The following is a 23821-nucleotide window of genomic DNA, read 5'->3' as shown; positions in this document are numbered from 1 at the left end:
CCCCATCTTCAAGCAATCCCCCAGCCCTTCACACTACTTCTATGGGAAAAATGCTCCAGAGGCAGATTCCACTAACAAAGGCACTCTCCCTATTTCCAGCCTAGGAAGACTCTTGGATAGCTTGTACCCATTTGATTTGCGTCACACACTTAAAATAGCTCACTGTCCTTCATGAAAATTTGAATCTACTGTTGTGATGTCTGTTTGGCTGTGGTCACATTCATTCTCAACACTAGTCTTGTTATACATCTGTTTTGCAGGACTTACTCCATTTCTCTGACCATCCCAGTAACTCTTCTGTACAGCAGATCTTTTAAAATCAGTTTTCTTGACAGCTGCTGTATTCATCAAAAGGAAGTCCCATCAGAGCCTCATCCTCCCACACTAGCACATTCCTCCTACTAAAAATGGACCAATTAGAAAAAAGCTTTTCCCCCCAGTTTTTTCATAGTAGCAGCTCTAAGTTGTTGAAGAGATGATATGCAATGTATCTTTCCTTCTCTCCTCTTCAGTCATGTCCAACTAGAACTCCCATGGAAACAGCTGAAATTCTGTTACTGGTGCCTAAGGGGGATTTACAGTAATCCCATTTTTTAATCCAGCCATTGAGGTAGTTGCTATAGGGGATGTAATCTTCCCTGGCACTGACAGTACTTTCTAATGTTGTCATCTCCAAACATTGCTGCAAATGGTCCCATTTTTTACACCAGTGTCTCTCCTAAAACATTACTAATGGGCTCTGTTCCAGCTGAAAGCATTGACACAAACCATCTGCTCATCAGTGTGACCTTGCTTATCCATGGATCCTGTTGCTGGTCACCACACCCTCTAGTTTACATAATAATTTCCAAGATTAAAAACACTACCTGTTACAGAGGGATGGAAGATGTATTTCCTTTGTCTACACAGTATTTTTTTATTAAAAACCAATATGGGTCAATCAGATTTAATTACTTCCAGAAAAGCTGAGTTACATTTTCTCCCATTTTCTTTTTACTTCCTTGTACACATTCTTCCCATTTATTCTGAAGCCTGTCATCATACTGAAATCAGACGATGAAATCCACCACCTACCAGAGACTTTTTACATTCCTCCTACAGAAAATATAGTATCTGCTATATATCATTGAAATACAAGACACATAAGTCTCTTTCCTCCTTCTCCACCTCCCAGTTTGACTGATTTAAACATAATACACTTAAACCTAATACACTTTTTTTTTTTTTTTAAACTGGACCTTTGTTGCTCTTTTTCCTCCTTTCTGTTGAAGATTATTTTAATACCTTTGACTTAAAAACTAATGCCTCTGCTACTGTCATGTCATGGGAGGCCCTGGGGACTCCAGCTTCCCCTGCTCATACCGAATGTGCTCTACTGAAATTGAGAAACACATGGACCTTGTCTTGTATATCCATCTATTTAAAGTAAATGGATTAAAAGTTGAAAATTGAATCAAAGTTTGCTTTATAAATCAGTTTGTGAAACATTCTGATGATTACAACTAATCACTTTTGTTGCTGCAGTAATTCTTGGCAAGAGGATGACAGTGACAATGTAAGTTAATCCTCTATACCAGTACAACTTAGAGCAGCATTGCTCTAACAGATCTCTATCTGTATTTCATCATTCCCTGCACTGCCTCAAAGGGGTTCCCTGCAGAACCCACACAGTCCAAGTAATTTGGCGTCCAATTTTATTTTACTCTCTTCAGCATCCATCTTACTTCTACATTTCTTTTTTTTGAATAATGCGTATGTTTTAACAATATACATTCCAGTCTCATACAAGAAACACACATTTTATCAACTTAAACTCAAGACAGCTACCAAATATCAAAGGCAGAGGCAACCCCCAGAACTGCTCTATATGAGGTTTGGGGTTTTTGTTACCCCAGTTTTGGGGATGTAAGTCCTATCATAAGCTCCACCACTTACTTAGGATCTCTCTTGCATCAAGTAAAATACACAATCAACCACACAGATTTCCAGAATTCTTCTCTGCTTTTCCTCTCCCTGCCAGCTTAGGAATCCCATTTCCTGAGTGATCCCAGTCCCAGGGGTGGCTTGCACACCCAGGACCCAGCACTCAGGGTCTTTGCACCAGGACTGCTGCTTTCTGGCATTTGAGTTTATATATCTCATTCACAGCTGAAGAACAGCTTAACATTTCTCTCCATCACTTGGGCTGTAGAGCCTGAGTGCAGGGAGGAATTTGGTCAGCTCATGAGCTGCACAAGATCTTAACCTAACAGTCTGTAGCTTGGTCATTCTCTCTGCAAAAAGGCACTGAACTCATTCTCCTCAGCCACCTTTACATGAAATCTCCCCATCCTCTTGGCAGCTGTTGGTCTTTTTTCACCTCTCCTACCTTTACAACACAGAGTCCTTTCTGAGGACTCTCTCATAGTCCCAAACACCAATCACAGCTACCAGGAAAACAACATGTGATCAGGGAACTGAGGCAATCCAAAGGCTGTTACTGTCTCAGGTCAAGTGACGCACTGGAAGCCGAGCCAGGTGGGCAGACCCAAGGCTCATGTCTTGGTCCATCAGTTACAGCAAGATGATGTCTGATCTAACCCATGCAGCTTTCAAGACACTTTTCCGTTGCTGCTGACACTGTAGAAGAGAACCCAGGAGCCACAGTTTTTGCCACGCAGGTGTGGACACTACTGATGTTCCCAAGATCACATCTGCTGCCACTTTCGGACAAAGTCACTGGGTTTTGTCACCAAGTGCCATTAACCTTGAAGGTGAGGTTTGCAGTGCAGCAGCCCCATCTCTGCTGGCTCACACAGGGAAGCCAGGTTGGTGCTGTGGCTTCTGCCTCCTAGGTCCTTCCTGTAGATTGGGCTTAACATCCAAAGAACTGCACCTTACTGAGCCTTGCTTAGAAACACACTCAATTTCATAGTTGAATAGGCATGTGAAGGAGAGGAAATTGTCTTAGCAACCACCTCAGGCATTCAGAGCACCCTCCCAGAGGAGACCAACATAGCATGAAACCTCTGAGCCTTTCACACCAAGTGTAAACCCATTTCCCTGGTCTAGGTTTTTTGTGTTAAGAGCCTGCAAGTGAGAAGACAAGACAGCTACATAAATAGCCCTGTTTTACCAAGTCCATCACCAGCCTGTCTGGGGTGTTGCAATGTACTGATTGAACACTCAAATCAGAGACGGTTCTGAAACAATCACCTAAGGACAAGGGGAGCTATAAGGAAATTGCAAAAGTGCTCCCAGTTCTGGAGAGAGGTATTATCCCCATTTTACAGACAGGACAGCTAAGGCAGAAAGTCCCTCTCAGTCACGTCAAGCTTTGCTCCTGGCACTCATCATTTCGAGCTACTGGGGATGCTCTGCATTCAGTGAGCCAGTAATCCCAGCAGGAGTTAAATCCATCACATGGACCAGTACTTCTACAGCCAGGCAAGGGAACAGTGTTTAGTAACAGCCTAAGCTTTCTGTAAAGAACTTTTTGCCAAATCTCTGGTATGCTACATCTCTGAATATCTGCAGCTGTTCTTCCATCATGGTGGCTCCTCCTTGGCCTGACACAGGATGGGGCAATGCACTAAATCTGTACAAACCCGCAAAATTCAGACAGAGATCATCAAAAGTGTTTTAATGATTAAACCATGTCAAACATTAACAATGAAGTATATTCAGATGAGCGAAGGGTTTATTTCTAGCACATTTAGACAGCCTATTTTGAACATTATAGCTGCTGTACTGAGCTATGTAAAGACTCTGCAAACCAGTACCTAGAAATGAAGACACACGCACAAGCTTTGATAATGTAAACAAAACAGACACTGTCTCCTTCAAAACAAGGAATGAAAACCCACAAGGCTAGTAAGAGAACTTATTAACTCCTTAAGAGATGTGCAAAAATTTTAAAAAAGATTTAAAAACAATTAAACGTGTTAAAACTGGCATTTATATAAATATCAAAAAAACAAATAGTTAAACTTGAGCAATGACCAGCAGAATGTCTTGCACAATTTAATTTTTCAGAGCTTATTGGACTCCACCGTGGCAGATCCCAGAATACCAGCAACAGATACTGGCTTTGCAACTGACTCCTCATATGTGCAAGACAGGATTTTACAAGAAGGAGTAACTTTAACCAGCACTCAAACCAAATCCTTAGATAACAAGCCAAAACATTACCAGTGATATACACAACTCACATTACAGAAACAGACATTTCCAGCACATTTCAGCAACATTTAAAAAACATTAGCTATGACTTAAACTGTATAACTTGCTTGTTTGGGGAAAAAAAACCATCTTTGTGTTAGGCACATTTTGAAAGTGTACGTATGCTACATGAAGAACAGTTCAGATACCAACTTAAATACAGACAATTCCATCAGAAAAGCATCTTTCTGCCTCCACTTTTAAATACGCTTTTGGATATGTCACACACTTAAACAGTAGCTCCTAAAATGTGGATATGGCTATGGTAATAACACTTGAAACTGCCAGTTTCATATTGGAAACCACTCTTCATTTAGCATTTAAGAATTCTCAGAAATAAGAAAGAAAAACCAGAAAAAAAGTAAAAAGAATAGATGGGTCCACCCTGTATATGCTCTAAACTTTAGAGACAATATTTAAATCTTACTTGACTGTGTAAGCGCCAATTACTTTTACGCTAGTGACGTACTTCAAATAAAAAAATAAGATCTATTAAAAAGGTAAAATGACTTTTCCATCTGTTTTGTGACTGTTGAGTCAACTAAAGCCAAATATACAAAACTAAATGCGCCATTTCCAATTTCACTGTATCAAGTAAGAGATACGTAGCATCGTGTATCACATACAGAACAGTAAAATGATCAATGGATTCTTCTAAATGACTTTTTAATAAAAAGTCAATCAACTGAAAAGCTGAAACATACCCTAATTTTTAAACCAGTAATAAGCTTTGGGCCCTGCTTTTTAATTTAAGGCATGTGTGTTTATCTACTGAAACCAGCATCATACAAATTACCTCTACAATCACATGCATGATCTATAGTTTAAAAAATGGAGGTTTAGATTACAGTGTTTTCAAATTGTGAATCATAATTCAGCACCTATCATATTGACTAGTAAGGCAACAGCAGTGTCGGATAATACGATAATACTCCCTTCCACAGTCTATAGCAGGGTCAGTGACAGCCCAGAATTATTTTTAAACTTTAACCTACTTTTTGTTCTGTATACAGTTTCTAGGGTGTTTGCACTGGTTAAGTCCTACATAAATCACACTATTCTAGGCAGGAATAGTTACAGTAGCCATTAGAATATTAGTGCACAACTCTCATTGTGCTTACAATCAGATGATTTTGTTGTTGGGGTTATCAAAATGGTTTTTCAGTTTGGTCTTCAATCCTTCCTTTGTTTCCTTTGTTTCACATTGTTCTCAAGGGAAGAAAAGCTGTTTGTGTACCCATTTGCAATGGCCGTGGAGCCGTTCTGATACTCTTTCCTCCTCGAGGATGCCTTCTTGTTGTAAGTCTAGAATACATGGAAAGACACGTGGTTTTGCTCAATTAGATATAAATAACCACTTCCTCACAGTAACTCTAGAAACACAGAAGTAAACTTGCATTCATCATTTTTAAAGACCTTGTGCTTGGTGGTTAGAGTCTAACAAGCTCTACCACTTCTTGTGTATGAGACTATACTACGCCTTTCATTCATCACAGTGAGAAGAGTAGTTCACTTGAAAAGAAAAAGGCTTGGCAGAATGATGGTAGTGTTATGTTAATAGGAAATTAGCAACAAGGGAAGCAATTTTATGAGCAGACTATGGCATAAGAATATACTCAAAACGACATGTGAGGAAGGAGGTTTGAGGCACCGCAAGTGACAGTACCTTGAACAAAGCCAGAACAAGAAGTAGGCAAACAATAACAATGAGGGAAGTTCAGAGATAGAAATGTGAAGGGAATTTCCATTGGCTAACACGAGAATCAAAAACTAACAGGATCAGGGAGACTATCTAAAAAAATTACAGACAGTGAAAAAATATACATTAATTTTTTTTTCTCAAAGGGGCTCAGCTGCCTGACAAAAGCATGTTTCCCCAAATTTCTGTGTCAAAGGAATTTAAATGGTTAAAAGTTCAAATATGAGCAAAACTGACAAAGAAAATCAAGTAATATCGGGAATATACTATCATGTTTAACTAGCATGTTCATATGCAGCAAGTGATAGAAATCATGGGACATAAGAAGTACCAGAAGAACAGCCAGGGAAGCCTGCTGTTTTTCCCCCCATGAATCATTCTCACCAGAACCAAAATGCCCAAATCTCTCAAATGACATTTGAAACATACAACAGAGTTTGCTTGTTTGGGGACAGCAGGCTGTGTTGGTCTGATTTTCTGCAGACAGTAGAACATAATTTTCTGTAGACAGTAGTACATCTTTGTACAGAGCCCAGTTATGAACTGCTCAGAACAACACATACCAAGTCTGGATCTTCTCAAACATTAAAACAGCTTTGTAGAAACACAACTAAACCCACTAATTTTCCATATGAAAATAAAAACAAATGCCTGTAAAAGTGAACCAAATCCAGATGTCTTCATGTTGTGAGGTTAGGAAGTTCCCCTGGACATAAAACAAGCATTTGCCCTTGTAAAAGCAGAAATGAACAATTCCTTCAGGTGCTTCACAGGTTCACATGCTGCTGGTTTATTTCAGACTAGAAATCTGTTCCTTATATAAAGCTCTTCCTCTCCCTTACCTGCAGTTAAAATTGCAATAGTAAGCCTTTTTTTTTTAAATCACTCTGGCTTACTAAAATTATGAAGCATTCTGAATTATGGGTACAAAACATCAGAAGATTTGAAAATAGAGGGTAGATCAAGTGCAGTACTTCAGGAACACATGCATGTTAGTGAAGGACAGCAAAAGGACATTTCAAGCATTTTCTGTAACAGTTTTCCAGTGAGATACAGCCAGCAGAATGTGAGAAAGAGTTGATGACTGTTACTTTTACCTGAATATAGAAATTTGTGAAGAGGATAATCAAAGAAATCATATAAGAAATCTGAAAATACAGCCACCCCTGAGGAAATGCACATGGCCAAACAACACCACAGCTGGTCTGGAAGATTGTCAAGACGAACTGAATCTGGGGAGAGAAAACAAAAAATAAGAGAAATGAAGCACATTAATGGAAGGAGGAAAAAATCCATTAGTGACCAAAATCTCAACAGTTATTTCCAAAACAAGTAAAAACAAAATTAATGTTGTGTGTTTGACAAGTATTTTCTCCATAAACTTGACTTAGCAGACATTCAGATCGTGGTATCCTGTTAAGCGTGTTTATTTGTATTTTTCCATTTTAGAACATTAGAGTAACCCATGCAGAATTGATATATAAGTGTCCCAAGGAGGAAAGACCACCTTCTTCCTAGTGAGAGTTCACTGGGATTTGACTCCACCATCCTAATGGAGATCTACATCTCGCTGCTTCAGCTGCAGAAGACCTGGGGTCACTTGGTCTACACGGGGACCCCTGCAATCCCTTCCCACAGCCAAGAACTGTCTGACATATGGCTCCAGTGGAAGAATTTTTGGGGTAAAGGCTGCAGGGAAGCTGGGGAGTCAGGGAGGAGGATCAGGGTCCAATTATCTTTAATTATCTCTTTTGGGAAAACAGAGTTTGGGCTTATGTGCTGCAGAGGGCCTTAGGCAAAATTCATCCTCACATGAAGGCTACCAGATTAGGGAATGTTTATTTTAAAAGGGAAAGACTGTTCTGCTCAGCTATTTTGCTGCTCTAACAGCTATGCATGCAGAGCAGGCAAGGAAGTGAAAGCAGCTATGACAATAGCCAGAGAGCAACCAAAGCACTTAGACGCTGCACACTGTAGCACTTGAACAACCAGGATGAAGAATAGAGCCTAAATCTGGAAGGAAAAACAAAAACAAACCTCAAACCAAAGCAACCCCCCATGCCTTCCATGAAAATAATGAGCCTACAGCTACAATACTTAGCCCTCCTTCAGAAAGGCAAGTGCTAAAAAAACATGTTGAGAATCAACACTGTGAATTGCTGGCAGTAAATGTTATTAATCATCACCAGCAAATGTTATTAAAACTATTCACAGCTCTGAGAGGGTACTGGGGGGGGGGCAGGGAAGAATGTAACAAAATAATTAATGTCTAGGTTTCAGTTTCCCCCCCCCAACAAAATGGGGAAGACAAAACACTGATGCACATTTCCTTGTGCTGTTCTGACATGCTGTACACATTGAAACCTGGTTCTCATGCAGTATCACTACAGCACGTGCTGTATTACTTAATTTCACTGCTCTTACCACCTCCAGCACACAGTGGTCAGCCTTCATCACCACGCACACTAGAAACAATGCAAGCGGACACAAGGAGTCCAACACAGAATTACAAGAGAAAAAATCTGCCCATTTAAAGTGCAGAAAGAGAGCAGAAATATTGAATAGTTTTTAATAAACCATTTGCAACTGCATGCAAAAGTAGGACAGAAAAGGTATTGTCCCAAAGGAGTAGAATGGCCCTTGTTAGCTGTGGACAGCATTGCACTCTGTTTCTGGTCTGTCCCAGCCTGACCAAGCAAGCACAGGGAAGAGCAGGCTAGTTCAAGCAGGCTTGGAAGAAAAGCCTCCTCCCTGGCTACTGAGTCCCAGAAATCCCAGCACTGCAACTCCCAAATACATCTAGCCACACAATATGGTGACCTCAGCACTGATTCATAGACCCCACCAGTCCCCAGCTGCCCACTGTCCTGATAACAGAGCAAATGGACAGGCAGAGGCTGGATTTCTAAGGTGATGTAGGTACTACAAGATGTAGAAGGTACCAGCTCTCATTCTCCCTTCTGCTATCCCCTGCCAAAATTTCCTAACTCGGTAAAGACAAGAGGACCTCCTCACAAATCCAAAAGCCTGCCGAAGCACTGAAGAGCAGATCACTCACCAGCTGCCCTTGAGTGATGTACTTCTTCCACCACAGATAAGGACGCATTGCTGGAACAGCGGACAATCCGTAGTAGGAGTACATGAGGACATGGATAAAGCTGTTCAGCGTGGCACCAAAGTAAGCTAAAAACAGGGCAAGGGAAAAAGAAAGTATGCTGCATTACAAAGAGAGAACATGCTGTTTCATGAAAGCTACAAAAATAACAAGTTCAAAATGTTTCTATTTAAAATATGATTTCTCTTAGAAGAAAAGCAAGAGGGGTTTTTTTTTAACCCTGTTTTTCATTCTGCTCACCCAATGGAGTAGCTGAGCTGCTTTGCAGCTTTTGTGCTTTACACCAGCCTTCTGGTTTTGCTTCCTCAGGTTACTCTTTATCACATCTGCATTGTAGCTTCTCAGAGGAACTGAGGAAGCTGATTGAAAGGAGGAATGTTCACATACCAATCAATCAATAGCTTCACCCATCTACTTTTAGGTTGATTTCACTTCCTTCCAGGTAGGAGCCAATTTTGTCATTTATAACCAAAAGCTTCAGATACCTTCAGAAACTGCATGTTAGCTACTTATTTGTCCTTGTTTACAGCACCTTTAGTCCTTAAAGGAACTTTTATGTTAACACTGAACTGCATAGAACTGTGACGACACAACAGAACATAAAGCTTGGAAGAAGAAACACACATGACTAGAAATAGCACCAAAGTGTTTTCAAGACCACAGGAACACAAGATAGATTCTAAGTATATCCAGTTTTGACTGCTGTATGAACAGGGATTGACTTCCTTGGAGGAGAATGCATTTCCAGATGCAGACTTTTTATAAGTTCAGTATTACTCACTGTTGTGCTGACAAGACAAAACAAATACGAGTTTCTATGTTGTTTGGCTCAGAGAACAGACTCCTGAGGAATGCAGCCTCTTGGTCTGCACTGACAGTAGGTCACATCCATTGGGTTTGAAAAGGTTTCTCTTGAATAGTGTTCAACAAAGCCAGTATCTATAAGCTGCACATCTAAACCACAACTAAGCCATGCTAATGCAGTTAGGAAGCTAGATGTCAGCTAAATGCAATGAAAGTAAAGAATCAAAGCCAGATTGCCAAAGGTTAGCAGGATTTAGACAAGAGAGACATGGAAATCTTCCACTTAAGATTCATTTGTTCATGTTCATTAGTGCTCAGGGGACAAGATTTTAATTGAAATCATTTGTTATGGCTAGTGGTATAACGAGATTAAATTAAGAAAGTCATATCTCAAGTGAACTTTACAGATACAAGGACAAGAGTCCCTCTTAGCTGTCTTTCAGCTGAAACAAGCTTCTGGCTTGACTTGGAAGAGAGTATTGTTTCATCAGAGGGTCTGTAACTACAGCAGAAATAGAGAAAGCAAGGTTGATGGGTATCTGACCTGGGCTACTGCACATGATAAATGTCACACTGTAACACAAATTCTTCAAACTACATAGACATTTCTTTCCTAGAGGCTGTGCTGGCAGCTTAATTCCTGCGACTATCTACAACAGTTACAATTCAGCAAAGCAGCTTAATATGGTACAGAGCAAATCCTGCAGCTGAAGGTACCGAAGATGTTTGGTTTGATCAAAAGACCACCAAAGTGAAGCCTCTGTTGCTGATGTTCCCCCACCATAATGAATTACTTACAGTGACCACAAGGCACCCAGTTCATAACAAACCACCAGATGTTCAGCATTGTTGCATGGTGGTAGACATGCAGAACAGTGATCTGATGATTATTTTTCCTCAAAATGAAAAAGAAGGTATCCATGAACTCAATGAGTTTGGAGAAATAGTACCACCAGAGGACACGTATGATCTGGAAAGAAGGAAGCAAGTTTTAGAAGCACTGCACACTGAGGGGGCTTTCAACTCTTATGCTATCTAAGTAATTAAAATCCAGATTCTGTGCTGCACTACTTGGATTGAAGACACTACTGGGATCTTCTGTAATACTTCTGCCTCAGGTTTCTCCATAGGAGATCGAGGTACAAACCTATAGCTACTGCTGAAAACAGGATGACAAAGACTGTTTTATGAGGCTACTGCTGTGCACCTGGGTTGTCCAGGGAGAAAAAAGAAAATACTTAACCAGAGCTGGTGCTGCAGTGCTCTCTGTAAGGGAGAGATCAGAAGTGGGACCAGAAGAAATCATCACCACATCTCAGAAAGAGAAGGGTAGTCACAACACAGAGTGGATGGATACAGTCTGAAGACCAGGTCCTCACTTTTTGATCTGAGAGCACTCGAAAATTTGCACATAATTACTCACAAAAATACCAACTGTGAATATATCATAGATTAACTATTATGTTTGACAGTGCATTGTCCATTGTATCACAAAAGGAGGAAGAAAGCTTAGAGTTTAAGCAAAATGTGCATAATCAATACTGTTCTGCTCTCCACTTAAGTGGACAATTTGAAACATTACCAGCTCTAAGTCTCGATTACGGTACCTTCATATCAGCCTCTCCTCCACTGTGTGTATCCTGACAGAAGAAATTGTATCCTCCTTCCAATACTCCCGTCACCAGCTGAGCAAATAAAAAAAATGAAGTGTTATTTGGGGAGAAGGCTGAACTCCATGGCACCTCCGCAGTGGCTCTGCCCAGACATCTGGTGTCAAGAGACTCCTGGGCACCTGAGAGTGGCATGAGGTTGAATTCAAGTTCCAAGCAGTGATCAAATCATAGTGAAGGGTGAATTAATAAGTTCTCCCAACCGGGGTATACCAGAATAAAAATAGGAGGTATCATTTTATCCCCACTTATCCCACACAGTGTGAGAATTTTCAGTCATATTCCAGACAGATTCTCATGAAATCTCCTTCCTTGCTGATGATCTCATTGTTGAAGAAAGTAAATAACCAAAGTTCAGTAAATACATTTTTCTTCTGATTACTTTTGGAAATTGTTATATCTTTAAGAAATTTTATACTCAAGATGTGACTACAATTTTTTCAACCATGTGACAGAGCGTATTTTCAGCTTTGCTACACTTAACAGCTCACAACAGATGTTTCACTGCATTGCCATTCTTCAAGATCTCTTCAAGCAATTCACTCATCCCAAGCACATTACATCCTTCCCAATGTAAGTGACTTCCTCTGCAGGATATGCTGTTGCCTGCCTGACTTCCTGGCAAAACAAATAATACCTCAAACATAATGAAATCACTATTAAGAGTAATGTCCAATGATTAGTCATGAAAGATGACAGGGCGCCCACTGTGGTGGGGCTGGCTGAAATCTCTAGAGAAACAAGATCCATGCTGGATGCTCACACCTCACCCTTTCACAGGTTGGAGATGGTAGGACAGGTTGAGGGTGGAATGGGAGGAGGGAGCACGTGCAAGGACATGAACAAGATCTCCTTTAATATCTCAACAGAAGGGATCATTGGACGTTGTCTAAAAAGATGTTTTTCCTCTTGGGAATAGCATGAGGAGAGGAGTAAAAACTTTAGGTGACTCCCAAGTGAAAAAAAAATAGAATTGTTAGGTATCTCAAAAAACATCTGAAAGGCAGAAGCAAGTTGTACGATTTTGGCCTTATCTACCTGCAGAATAAAAAACAGCTTTGCAAAGCCACATGGAAACTCCTTGTACTGTAAGTAATTTTAAACTATCATTTGATTAAAGGACTACAATAACTGGTATGACTAAATGCTGCTCAGAACTGTGAACAGGAAGCTAATTTTAAAAGGTTCAATAAAGATTATCACTTAAATTATCTACTTTTTCCCAATGTTATTTCTTTCATGCCTCATTTTCCCCCTAAATTAGCTTTTAAAATACTCAGTCAGCCTAGGTCATTATTTTTGACTATTGCTGCAATTTAGGGGAAAAAATGTACATCTAGTTATATCATAATATATAAAGCTGGAAGTATCTCATGTATTAGAGATAAATCAACAGCACCCTGCCACAGCAAGGGCAGGGCAGCCATGCACATCAGCAGCAGACCCAGGCACTTTCCCTACCCAAGCAACAAAGGCAAGGCAGCCATGGAAGGACTCCTGTCCTGGGTGCAGGGTTGTGCAGAGGACACCAGTTTAAAAGTGGTACCTTGCTAAAGGACCAGCTATGCCCCAGAGCAAGCTTTGCACCAAGACACTTTCAGGCCACTGAGGGAGACTGTGTGGCCTTGCAAGTACCCACCAGTCCCTCAGACAGAAGACCACATCGTGCTGTGACCACGTTAAGAGCTTACAAATGTTTTCATACAGTTCTTACAGTTCTAGGAATAGAAGCATAATCACATTGTTTATACTGTAATTAATCCAAACAACATCCATCATTAATGCTGCACTCCATAAACTCCCCAGTAAAGGCCGGCATAGTGAATCCACAGAGCTTTCCCTGCAAGTGGTACAGGTTCACCACCTAAGCATAATGAAGCCAAAGATGCCTCCATGGATCCCACCTCTCTAAAGGACAATGGCATCAGTGTAGCTATGAGCAGTGGCTTCAGCTCAACCTGAGTACTCCCTTGTTCACAAAAGAACATATTGTATGCTAGGAACTGTAATACTGTCACAGCCACAAACGATATAAGCAAAGCAACATTTGTAGGAAATGTTAGCATATCTTATCATACAAATAGTTAGTATAACTACAAAAATAATTTAATTGTCCACTTCCCAGAAGGAACTAATTGGTAAAAACCTGCTACAGCTGCCCACAAACTGCTGTTGCTGCCCACAAACCTTACTTGGTGCAACATATAACATGTAAATGATCTTTTTCCATTTAGCCAGCTGCTCCTTTTCCTGGCATCACTATTTTTTGCACCTACAATGCTTTCATCACATGCTGGAAGGCTTCAGAAAACAAAACCAATAGATCACTCTGCAACATGACCATGAATGGCTCCCAAATGGCTCCATTATGCATGGGTGTGCAGCCCCAGGAAGCTGCTTCCCTGCCACCACAAAAGCGATAAGGAGGGCTCAGAAATTGCCAGCAGTGCATTTAAGTCCTTGCTCACAGCTGTTGCAGTCTGCTCCCTGGATGGCCAGCACTTCCAAGCCCCCCTTACATCACTGTACAGTAGATCTGAAACTTGCCCAGAAACAGAGTGGTGGCTCCTCAGCCAACACAGCCTTGAGACAACACTTCCTTGCCCGCTGTCTCTAGGAAGTCCTTCATCTTCAGGCTGCCAGCAGTCCAGGCCTGCTGATGGCACTGCTGATGAACAACCACAGGCAAATCTTCTCTCAAGAAATTAACGTGTCCAGAAAAGGCCAATTATAACCATTTTCACTTGAGCAAACCACTTCATGTGGTTTCTAAACTGCACAAAAAGGCAGTTTCTTCATAAGCCAATTAAAATGGCACTCAGCGTTAAGTCCTTCAGCTCAGGGGGAAAACCTGCAGCTCAAGGTTGCATTTGTGCTGAAACAACCCACACTTTCTTCCCCTGCAATGAAGTTTTATTTTTTCATATTACTTTCATTTTGTTATTCTGTTGCTGAATTCTTTAAAATGTTGTGGCACATGCTTTTTTATCAACTCTGCTACCAAAATAAGCCAGGACACTAACACCAGTCTGACTGGGCTGGAGGAGAGGTGTTACTGGGGAGGATTTTGTTTTTTCTCATGATAAAACTGAAGTCTGAGACTCACTGGAGAGGGGCAGATAAGGGACCTAGCACTGCATCACACTGTCAAGGCATGATGGGTTTACAAGGTTCAAAACAGAGCTAGATTAGAGTGAAGAGAAACAGAAGCTGACATCTGATCAAAGAAAGCAAATGCCTGCAGAGATACAGAACTTTATCTTTACATGAATGCAGTCACCCCAGGGCAGAGATAAGGGCTTCAGGGTGGTGGATAAAGAAAGGGGAGAGGAAAGAGCAGCCTAGCTGCCACCCATGGCTCATGTGACACAGCACCTCTGCACAGAGTCCCCTACTTCCTAAAACTTTTCCTACAGCATATGCAACACCTCCCTCATCAGGAAAATCTATGACTTTTCTCAAGCAGATTCAGTAGCGAATTAATTTTTCAGATGAAGAAAAAAGACAGTAAAGAAATCACTTAACAAAGTGAGCCTTCAACATTGACCAGTTTTTCTAATGTAAGCCCAGGTGGTACAGAGCACTTGGTAGTTTTGCTAACGAACCCCCCCAAAATATCATAGCCTGTGCACTGTGTAACTGGGTACCTGGCGCTCTCCCTTCTTTGCTATATTACCCAGCTGAGACTCAAGCAGAGAGGCAAGGGCCCTATTCATCACTTGTGATCCCAGTGCAGAGCAGCAGCACAGGTGGAAGCAGTGCTGCTTCTGCTGTTCCAGCTGCTCCTGCAGCTCCTTCAGACACGGCTGTACCAGTCAGCAGGTGATCAGCCCCGCTCTATAACCCCTCTGCCAGCCCTGCTACACACCTCTTCCACCATGCAGGAAGCCACCCCTTGCTGCCCCTGCCCAAGACATAGGAGTGTTATTTCTCCCTGAAGTCCAAGCACTGTAGATTTTTACAGAATAAAAACACTGTTTGCCCCTGAAGAACATCCCGTCCTCCTGAAGGTATGTGACAAATCAACCTGCAGAAATCTCTCCAGTTCCCCTAGATCTGCCTTGCCTTTTATATTGTCTGGGACAAGTGCAGTCTGCTTCTCTGCGAGTACCAAAACCCAGCCAAGTCATTAAATATCCAAATAAAAAAGGTATAGCAAGCACAGACAGAAACTATTAGGAATTCCATATAAGAAGTCCAAGATTTCTAGTGATTTTAGACCGAAGTACACAATACCTAGAGTTACACAAATCCTATGATGCCAACTTCCCCCATGTTATTGCTTACAACCATTCAGACATAAAGGTCAGAAAACCAAGTAGGTCATCCTTTACATCCCAGTTGGGAGGATGCCTCACTTGAACTTGTTTTGGTCACATAATACGCAAACTGAGCTGTGATGCTATGAATCATGACCTGAATCACCAGAGCTATAACTCAGGAAAAACTTCAAAGTAGTGTTTCAGGTGTATTGTACACAAGCTATTAAAGCAACTTCTTTTCAGACACGCTACTAAACAAGTTCATAAATGGTGACATTTTATGATTTTCCTCGCAGTAGGACTGAAAAATTTTAATCCAACTGAAACTCAAAATGACAACAAGGAAAAGAACAGGGAGTTACACAAGTTTTTTGAATGCTGTTCTTCATCATTTTGTCTTAAAGCAAGTAAATGTACTATAAAGTGCTACTGATACATGGCTAATCCTTCAAAGGAAATTTCCAAGACTGATGAGAAATGAGCAAGGTTATCACATGCTGTGCACCAAGAGAGGTAATTGTACAGGTACTTCAGATAGAGAACATACCTGGAGGCGCAAGAACCCATTTTTTCCCTGTGCCCTTGGCTCTCTCTCTGCAAGCATCAAGCAGTGTGGTGTTATGTCAGCATGGCTCTCTGCTTTGCAGCATTTTTGTGGGATAAGTCCCGTGTGCAGAGCGTCACTTGCCCTCACATCCAGCTTGCTAGTGCTGCCAACCACATTTCATTGCAACTATCATGTGTTTAATAACCTTCATAATACTCTAGCTTTGTGTATGCCCATTTACAAGGAGAAGGTATATTTACAATATTAATGAACACTTCCATATGGATAATATTAGATTAGGAGCAACACTCACTTTAACATAAAGCATTTCATTATATAGGAAGGAGTGGTCTTAATATTCACTGTATTTTAGTTGTGTCATTGTGCCACAATATAAAAGCTATTTATCTGGTTACAAGTATGAGGACTTCTTCAGCATATAATGAACAGTCCTCTCTTGGTCACCAGTTTATTGTTAGTGAGAAAAAGGCATTCGTAGGATCAACAGTTCAGGTATTTTGTCTTGTTTAAATTTACCAGCAGGTTTTGTAACACAGCAGAATGTTACAGTAATTTAGAAACTGTGAGTATTATTCCAAGTATTCAAGGAAGAAAGATTGGCTATCCTGAGACTTTTATCCACACTTGGTACAACTGAAGGGAAGTCTGCACTTGTAAACTCTCAATAACATAACTGGCGGTTAAAACAATAGATCACTATATAACTGTAAATAATATCTGAAGAAAATAATGCAGATGTACACTGAAGTCAACATCAACACTACATTTACACAAATTAAACTGATCAATACACATTTTTTCTGGCTTGTAACACCCTGACAAGGAGATTAGAAATGTAAGCACATCAAGAACACAAGTAGTTCCCAGCACCTACTGAATCCAAAACTGCTCCCAATGGAACAATTAAGTATCAAAGTCCTTAATAACCCAACTCAGTAATTTCTGAGTAGACAATTCACTACACAAGAGAAATAACATTGAATTAAAATCACTTCATCTCTAAACACTCACCTTGTAAAACACTATAGAATTAACTACAAACTTAAAGGAAAATTGCAGCTTGTATACAATTCTAAGCACATGCAAAAAAAAAAAAAAGAGGTAGTAGTTTTAGTCCTACGTTGTATTTGAAAAGACTGTATTGAAAGAATTGAAAAGAGGATGTTGAAAATGAAATATCTCCTTACAGAAAGGAGAAATACTTTGGTCAAAAGCATGCCAGAATACTCTGTACATTAAAGCAAACCAGTAATTTTCTGACCACATTGTTATTTACACAACCGTAGTTCTTCATTTTCACTTGAACAAAAATACACAGTTCTGAGTAAAAGCAGCTGAAGAGCTCTCTGGAAAGTGGAAACTTTACACTGCCTAAATCTTTGGGTTTTTATGAAAGGAAATAAGTCCACAGAAAGTTCAATTCAGTTTGAAATATATTTGTATGCTTAGATTTTAAGTTCAAAGAAAGAGATGAATCACAATGGCATTGTTTCAGCAACGGTTTTTTTCCCAGCAAAACTAAGAGGATGCAAAGAACCTATTGCAAGCTTACAAAAATAGATGCAAGGAGTGTGTGCATGACTAAAGACAAGTAAACAAAACATGTTTTGCCCTCCAGATAAAGCCACAGTTTTGCCACAAAGTACTTTGTACAGTGCACCAGCACAATCACATTGAGCAAGGAGAAGTTACTGAAGGAGTAGCCAAGTTCATGCTGAAAGATCAGGCCTTCACTTGCAGTGACTGAGAAAAGTACATTTCAAACATTGCTAACCGAGGCCAGCAAGGATGTTTAAAGAAAGGTTTGTTTCACCCGATCCTTAGAGGTAACATTACAATCAGGGCTTTCTCCCCAGAGAAGTGACATTGAAAATGGTTGCAGATTGCTTCCCCAATTTAGGAGCACTGTGCTCAGAGATTATTTTCAACACGAGCCAATGTAATTAAAACAGACACTGCAAAATAAGCCTGACCAACCGTTTTTCTCTTACCTCATAAAACATATATAGAGAAAGCAGTGTAAGTCCAAGGTTGTAGATCACTAGAATGCCCCTGCATGAGAATGGCTGCTTATTCCGCATGTACTTTGGTCCTAGCCATACGATTATTAAGTACAAGACTGAGAAGATAAAGGTAGGTGTATAGTTCTCCAGAAGAAGCCATCCTTTTACTCTGGGGTCTGAAACAAACAAACAAAAACATACAAACACTAAGATTTTGTACGGAGAAGAATTCAACACATCTAAAAATAGCTGTACCCAAAATGCTTTGTGCTGGAATACCAAAGAAAGACAAAGGAAGTGCAGCAAGCCCTTTTATTAAGGGCCACAATGGTAATTACAAACAACAATATTTTATTTACATATTTGTTAAAGAAAGCAGAAATAATTATTTTCCTAAGGCAAAAATATTCTTATGTTATTACCACTATTATTTTAAAATACTCATTACCATTCAGAACTGTCACCCACTTGAATACCACAGATAAGCTTAAATTATAAAGAAATGCTTCAACAAATCTCTCCCCTTTATTTTCTCAAACCAACCCTTTCCGATGGTAGACACCTTATTTCCTAGAGTTAGCAAACCTAGGAATGAAGCAGACACCTCCGTAGTTATTGGTGGATAATCCTGATAATTATTTTCCAGTCAATACTAATACAATTAGAATTTTGTATGTGCTATTAGAAAGAACTAAATTTTGGAGTCCTTGTACGAGCAACGGAACACAGAGCAGTCAGTTCAGCAACCAGGCCAGCTGGCAACACATCAACTTCTTGGGAAAAGCACATAAACCACCCTGAACCAGAGAATTTTAGGGGAACACTTGGAACAATTGTGTGATCCTTTTGAACCACAACTGTGTTGTCCATACCTGGCAACAGCACACTATCTCACTCCTCTCACTAAAGTCAGCCCAAAGTACTGAAACCAAGTTAACCAAACTATAAATGAGCAATTCAAGTACTGCTGTCATTCACAGTCTTGACTTAATTTTAGAGGAGTCATACATGGAGCCTGAATGTAAGAAATGAGGACTTAAAACTGTAGGTTGGAAAGTAGGTAGCCAAGCCAGGGAATTGTTTGGATCTGCCACTTTTATGGTTCATTATTTTTCACACACAGCAAATAGAGACTGTATGCCAGCACACACAATATGTTATATCAGAACATCCAGGCTAATTTACACAGGCTTAGTATGAAGAGAGGGGCAACAAGGGCACTGAGATACTAATAAAAGCAAATGAAAACACACTTTGAAGAATGAGAGGCTTGTTCCACCTCCTGTGGACTTTGTCCTGTGAAGAAGGGGCACTATCACTGGATCTTCACTGGGACAGAGAAAAGGCATTACTGCAGCAGTCAGAGGAAGAAAGCACATGCCACTGACCAGCAGTGCTCTGCACACTTTGTGCAGGATGCAGTCATTTAATTCCCCTGGTCAGAACCACGGGGAACTAGACCATCCTACTCAAGCCCTCAGCATGAGGCCACTGCTTGTCCTGGTCCCATGGCCTCTCCCTCCCTCACACTGACCAGGATTGCAGTTCTCCACCTGCAGAGTTTTTCCCAGGGCAAAACCCACCAAAACTATTGCTTCTTAAAAAAAGAATAGTTTCAAAGAAGCCATGTTTTCCAAAAACTACAGATATTTTTAGTGAAAAATTCCATAGGAGCTCTAGTTATGAAGGCAAGAGTATTTTCATTTAATTAAATGCAAATTAAAGTGGCTATTTTGGAATAAAAGCTATTACTAAATTAACAAAAAAAAAAAGCAGCAAAGATCTGAGTGAGGTAAGTCACTCACTAAGACAAACACTGTGAGCTTAACTGATAGTAAGAAGAATGATCTCTTCAGGTCAAATGATCAGAAGCATTGAGTAGACTCCTATTTATTACACTGTCATACATTTTGATGCTTTGAAGAGCCTAAACAAAGTAGTCACCTGTCAATGTCAAGTTAGAGGAAAAATGTTTCTTATATTCTAGTAAGGTCAGTTTTATTTATGTGTTAACTTTTGAGAAATCTTACCTCTGGGTCCAAGCCAAACATCAAAGTAACTATTGATTGTTTTATCCACAAGTTCCATTCTACAACCTACTGAAATGGAAAGAAAAGGAGACAGTTAGTTCTTCTGCTCAGGAAAATAGTTTAATCATCTGAACACATTCTGTTAGGGTTAACAAAGAAAATACTAGTATGCAAAAATTCCAGCAAACATAATAGGCTTTCTCAGCATATAAAGCTGGGCTTTCTCAGTATATAAAGCTTATTCTATTCTCAGGGAGACATTGGTGTATGAGCTACACCTACCACCAAAGTATTTAATCATAGTTACAGATGCACAGAAGCTTAAAATAATGAGTTCAGATTAACCTGAAGTTCTTTCTAATTCTGTATTTTGTACATGCAAATAAAATATGGCATCTTGAAAGATCCCTCAATGAGGAGGAGGACTGGACTTTGAGAAAGCCAGCAACAGTGAAATTTTCAGATAAATACTATGAAGCTATTTTAACAAAGAGTCTCAAATAACTAGCAAGGCTAGCTAGGGAGGAAGAGGGAAGGAGAAAAAAAGTAAAAACTGGCTCTGCTATCACCTGCAGATAGGTGACTGATTACATCTGTGATTAACAGCCCATAAAACCAAGAGATCAACAATCACTGAGTGACAGAGAGGGCTGCAGAGGCCGGGGAGAAAACACAGCATCTTATGGCATGACCATCTCCAGTTTCAGAAACTGCTTACTGCTAAGCCATTCAGATAAAATTCATCCAACATCAGCAGACTGATTCAAATGTCACCTGTCAGCTCCTCACGTGGCCACTAGTTACTGGTAGCACCTGGTCTGCACACTGAGGAACCTCGCTACGGTTAAAGAAGGAAAGAAGCAGCAACACTGTCCACAAGCAGGGACAACTGGGCATGAAGCTGTTCTCAAGAGAAGAGGAAGTAATTTTCTTCTTGATTAAGAAAAAGCCCCCAACCCTTCCAATTTCCTCTTTTCTATCCAGAATTGTACTGAACTTTCACTAATAAAATTGTATCCACTTTTAATAGAATGGTTTTCACTTCTTGGTGTTTCTCCTTTCCTAAAGTACTAATATTAACAACAATTTTTAGTTAGGGGGAAATAACATAAGCAACACAAGCTGTCAGCATACCCACAGCACCAACCAAAACAATTACACAAGCTTTTATGCAGTTGCTAAGAAAAAAAAATTAGTATCTATTTTTATTTTTAGTTCTACCTAAAGAAACCTCTCCGGAAAACCCATGAAAACCCCAACTTCTCCAGGGGGTTTTTGATTTGAACAAGTTAAGCTAATCATATATCCTCTGGTTTTAGTTAGCTGAGACTGAAACCTCCATTTCTTCCAGGTCCAACAAGAAAAGCCAAGCAGGATGCAAATGACGCTTTCTCCCCAGTCCGAAGCGGGTCTGGGAGCCAGTGTTGGAAAGCCTGCAGGGGCTCTGACTTCCCATGGGACCAAGCAAATACAAGGCGCTTAGGTCATGCATTTCCATTCTGTGGTCTTCTAAATAAGCCCACATCCCTTGCACCAGCAGGGCCCCAGGCAGGAGGCCGACTGGCTCCCCAGGGACTTGTGCCTGCACCACCACCCACTGTTCCCTGCAGGCCTCTCAGGGACACACAGAAGAGACTTTCCCCTCCGTGTCATACCGCTTTGACCCACAGAAAGCCACAGAAACATCACTGGAATCTGGTCACCAGGCACAAAGAAAGGGGCTTGATCAAAATAACCAGAAGTGTTAAAAAGTATTTTGCAGCCCTGATTTATACTGGTTTTATTTTCTGACTTAAGAAGCCCAGCCCGAGTAAGGAAACACTTCAGAAGAAAGTGCATTTTTGGGATAAAACCTCACCAGCTACGGTACTGCAAGCGCTTGTGTGAATGGCCACAGCACTGGCACACTGGTGTCCTAGGAATAAGGAAACATAACTTGTGTCACCAGAAGTGTGAACAACAGGAAGGCTGTGAGAAATGAGTATATAATTACATGGAGAAAAAAAATATCTAGAGAAAGCACCTTTTTGTTACCCCATCTTTTTTTTTTAAATTTGTCAGCTATTAAATATTGCCACAAAACCCACTCCCTGGTGGAGGATTCATTTTGTTGTTTGAGATCCCCACTTAATCAATTTGTTGCTCTTTTGATCCAGTACTGATTGGTCTAGTTATGCAGCACTGCATCAGCCAAAAACCTGCATCTGACTTCAACTACCCTTTTCACAGGCAAAGGCTTCAGATGGGAGAGGCTGGTACAAAACCAAAGGTTTGTTACACAAAAATTTACAAAAAAGTTCAATCCAGAACTGACTTGCTACATACATACATTGTTACATTTGCTAGACACTAAAAATGCATGTATGTAAATGAAACAACTAAGAAACCAGAAACAAACTCTGCCTAGCTATAGCAAAGACAGCAAGAAATGAAAGTCCATGTTGAACCCCTCGATAAAACTGGAAGAAAAACTCATTCCCCAAGAGAAGGAGGCTTTCTGCAGAGGTCTCAGCCTTTCTGGGCTGGTACCCCAAAGCAGCTTTTTGTGCCAGCATTATCAGACAGCAGATTGTAAAAGACACAGCAAAGGAAAAACTACTCCTGGTGTCGATTTCCACAATTTGCAGAAAAAGAAATTTTTTCAAAGGGAACTCATTTGTGTAACAGAAAAACAGAAGGAAACAATCTGCTTTTGTTCCAGAGGGGGTCATGTGAAACTGCATCAAGTCTCCTGCCAACAGCCACACAACATTAAACACTGCTTCAACAGCAGCAACTACAAGGGTTCTTTTTAAATTAGAATAGTTTCCCAATTCAGAGAAACATCGACTCCCAGAAAAATTAAACGAGTGGCCATTTGAAACACTGCGATCGGCATATTTCCCAATACTGAAGGTAAGCAAATTCCGCAGCTGACCGCATACACGAGCAGATTAGCAGCAATGCTCCTTTACCTACAAGTCATCCCACAGCAAGGCACACTGTTCACAGAATCACAGAATGGTTTGGTTTGGAAAAGACCTTTGAAGATTATCTAGTCCAACTCCCCCACCATCTTCCACTCAAGCTGCTCAGAGCCTTATCCAACCTTGAAAGTTTTTGTGGATGGGGCGTCTACCACCTCTATGACAAAGCTGTTCCAGTGTTCTAATGCCCTCACTGAAAAAACTTCTTCCTTACATGTACAAGCCTTCCAGCATGTGATGAAAGCATTGTAGGGGCAAAAAATAGTGATGCCAGGAAAAGGAGCAGCTGGCTAAATGGGGGAAAAGATTATTTAAAAATCTGCCTTCTTCTAGTTCAAAACCATTATCCCCTGTCCTCACACTACAATCCCTATTAAAAAGTTTGTACCCATTTCTCTTGTAGGCCCCTTTTAGGTACTGGAAGGCCACAATAAGATCTCCCTGGAGCCTTCCCTTCTCCAGGCTGAGCAGCCCCAGGTCTCTTAGCCTGTCTCCATAGGGAGA

The 23821-nt window shown here is 40.5% G+C and overlaps 1 protein-coding gene across 3 annotated transcripts in view; it reads right to left on the bottom strand.

Moving 5' to 3' along the window:
- Nucleotides 1–3607: 3607 nt before the first annotated feature.
- The window catches only part of ELOVL5 (ELOVL fatty acid elongase 5), a 39684-nt gene continuing 19470 nt past the window's right edge, over nucleotides 3608–23821 (bottom strand). For 2 of the 3 annotated variants that reach the window (XM_069011433.1, XM_069011434.1), the window contains exons 2-8: nucleotides 20352–20420; nucleotides 18310–18497; nucleotides 11426–11503; nucleotides 10617–10788; nucleotides 8958–9082; nucleotides 6997–7131; nucleotides 3608–5505 (exon numbers count right to left, since the gene is read on the bottom strand). In XM_069011433.1, coding sequence (XP_068867534.1) covers nucleotides 5374–5505; nucleotides 6997–7131; nucleotides 8958–9082; nucleotides 10617–10788; nucleotides 11426–11503; nucleotides 18310–18497; nucleotides 20352–20409 — 888 coding nt within the window. In that variant the 5' untranslated portion in view covers nucleotides 20410–20420 and the 3' untranslated portion in view covers nucleotides 3608–5373. Of the gene's footprint in view, nucleotides 5506–6996; nucleotides 7132–8957; nucleotides 9083–10616; nucleotides 10789–11425; nucleotides 11504–18309; nucleotides 18498–20351; nucleotides 20421–22209; nucleotides 22234–23821 lie in introns of those variants that run through there. The other variant, XM_069011432.1, reaches the window with a different exon arrangement.

Source organism: Aphelocoma coerulescens, chromosome 3 (genome assembly GCF_041296385.1).
Source record: "Aphelocoma coerulescens isolate FSJ_1873_10779 chromosome 3, UR_Acoe_1.0, whole genome shotgun sequence".
NCBI lineage: Eukaryota > Metazoa > Chordata > Aves > Passeriformes > Corvidae > Aphelocoma > Aphelocoma coerulescens.
The sequence above is the reverse complement of the archived record's forward strand: the minus strand, read 5'-3'. Positions and strand labels throughout refer to the sequence as shown.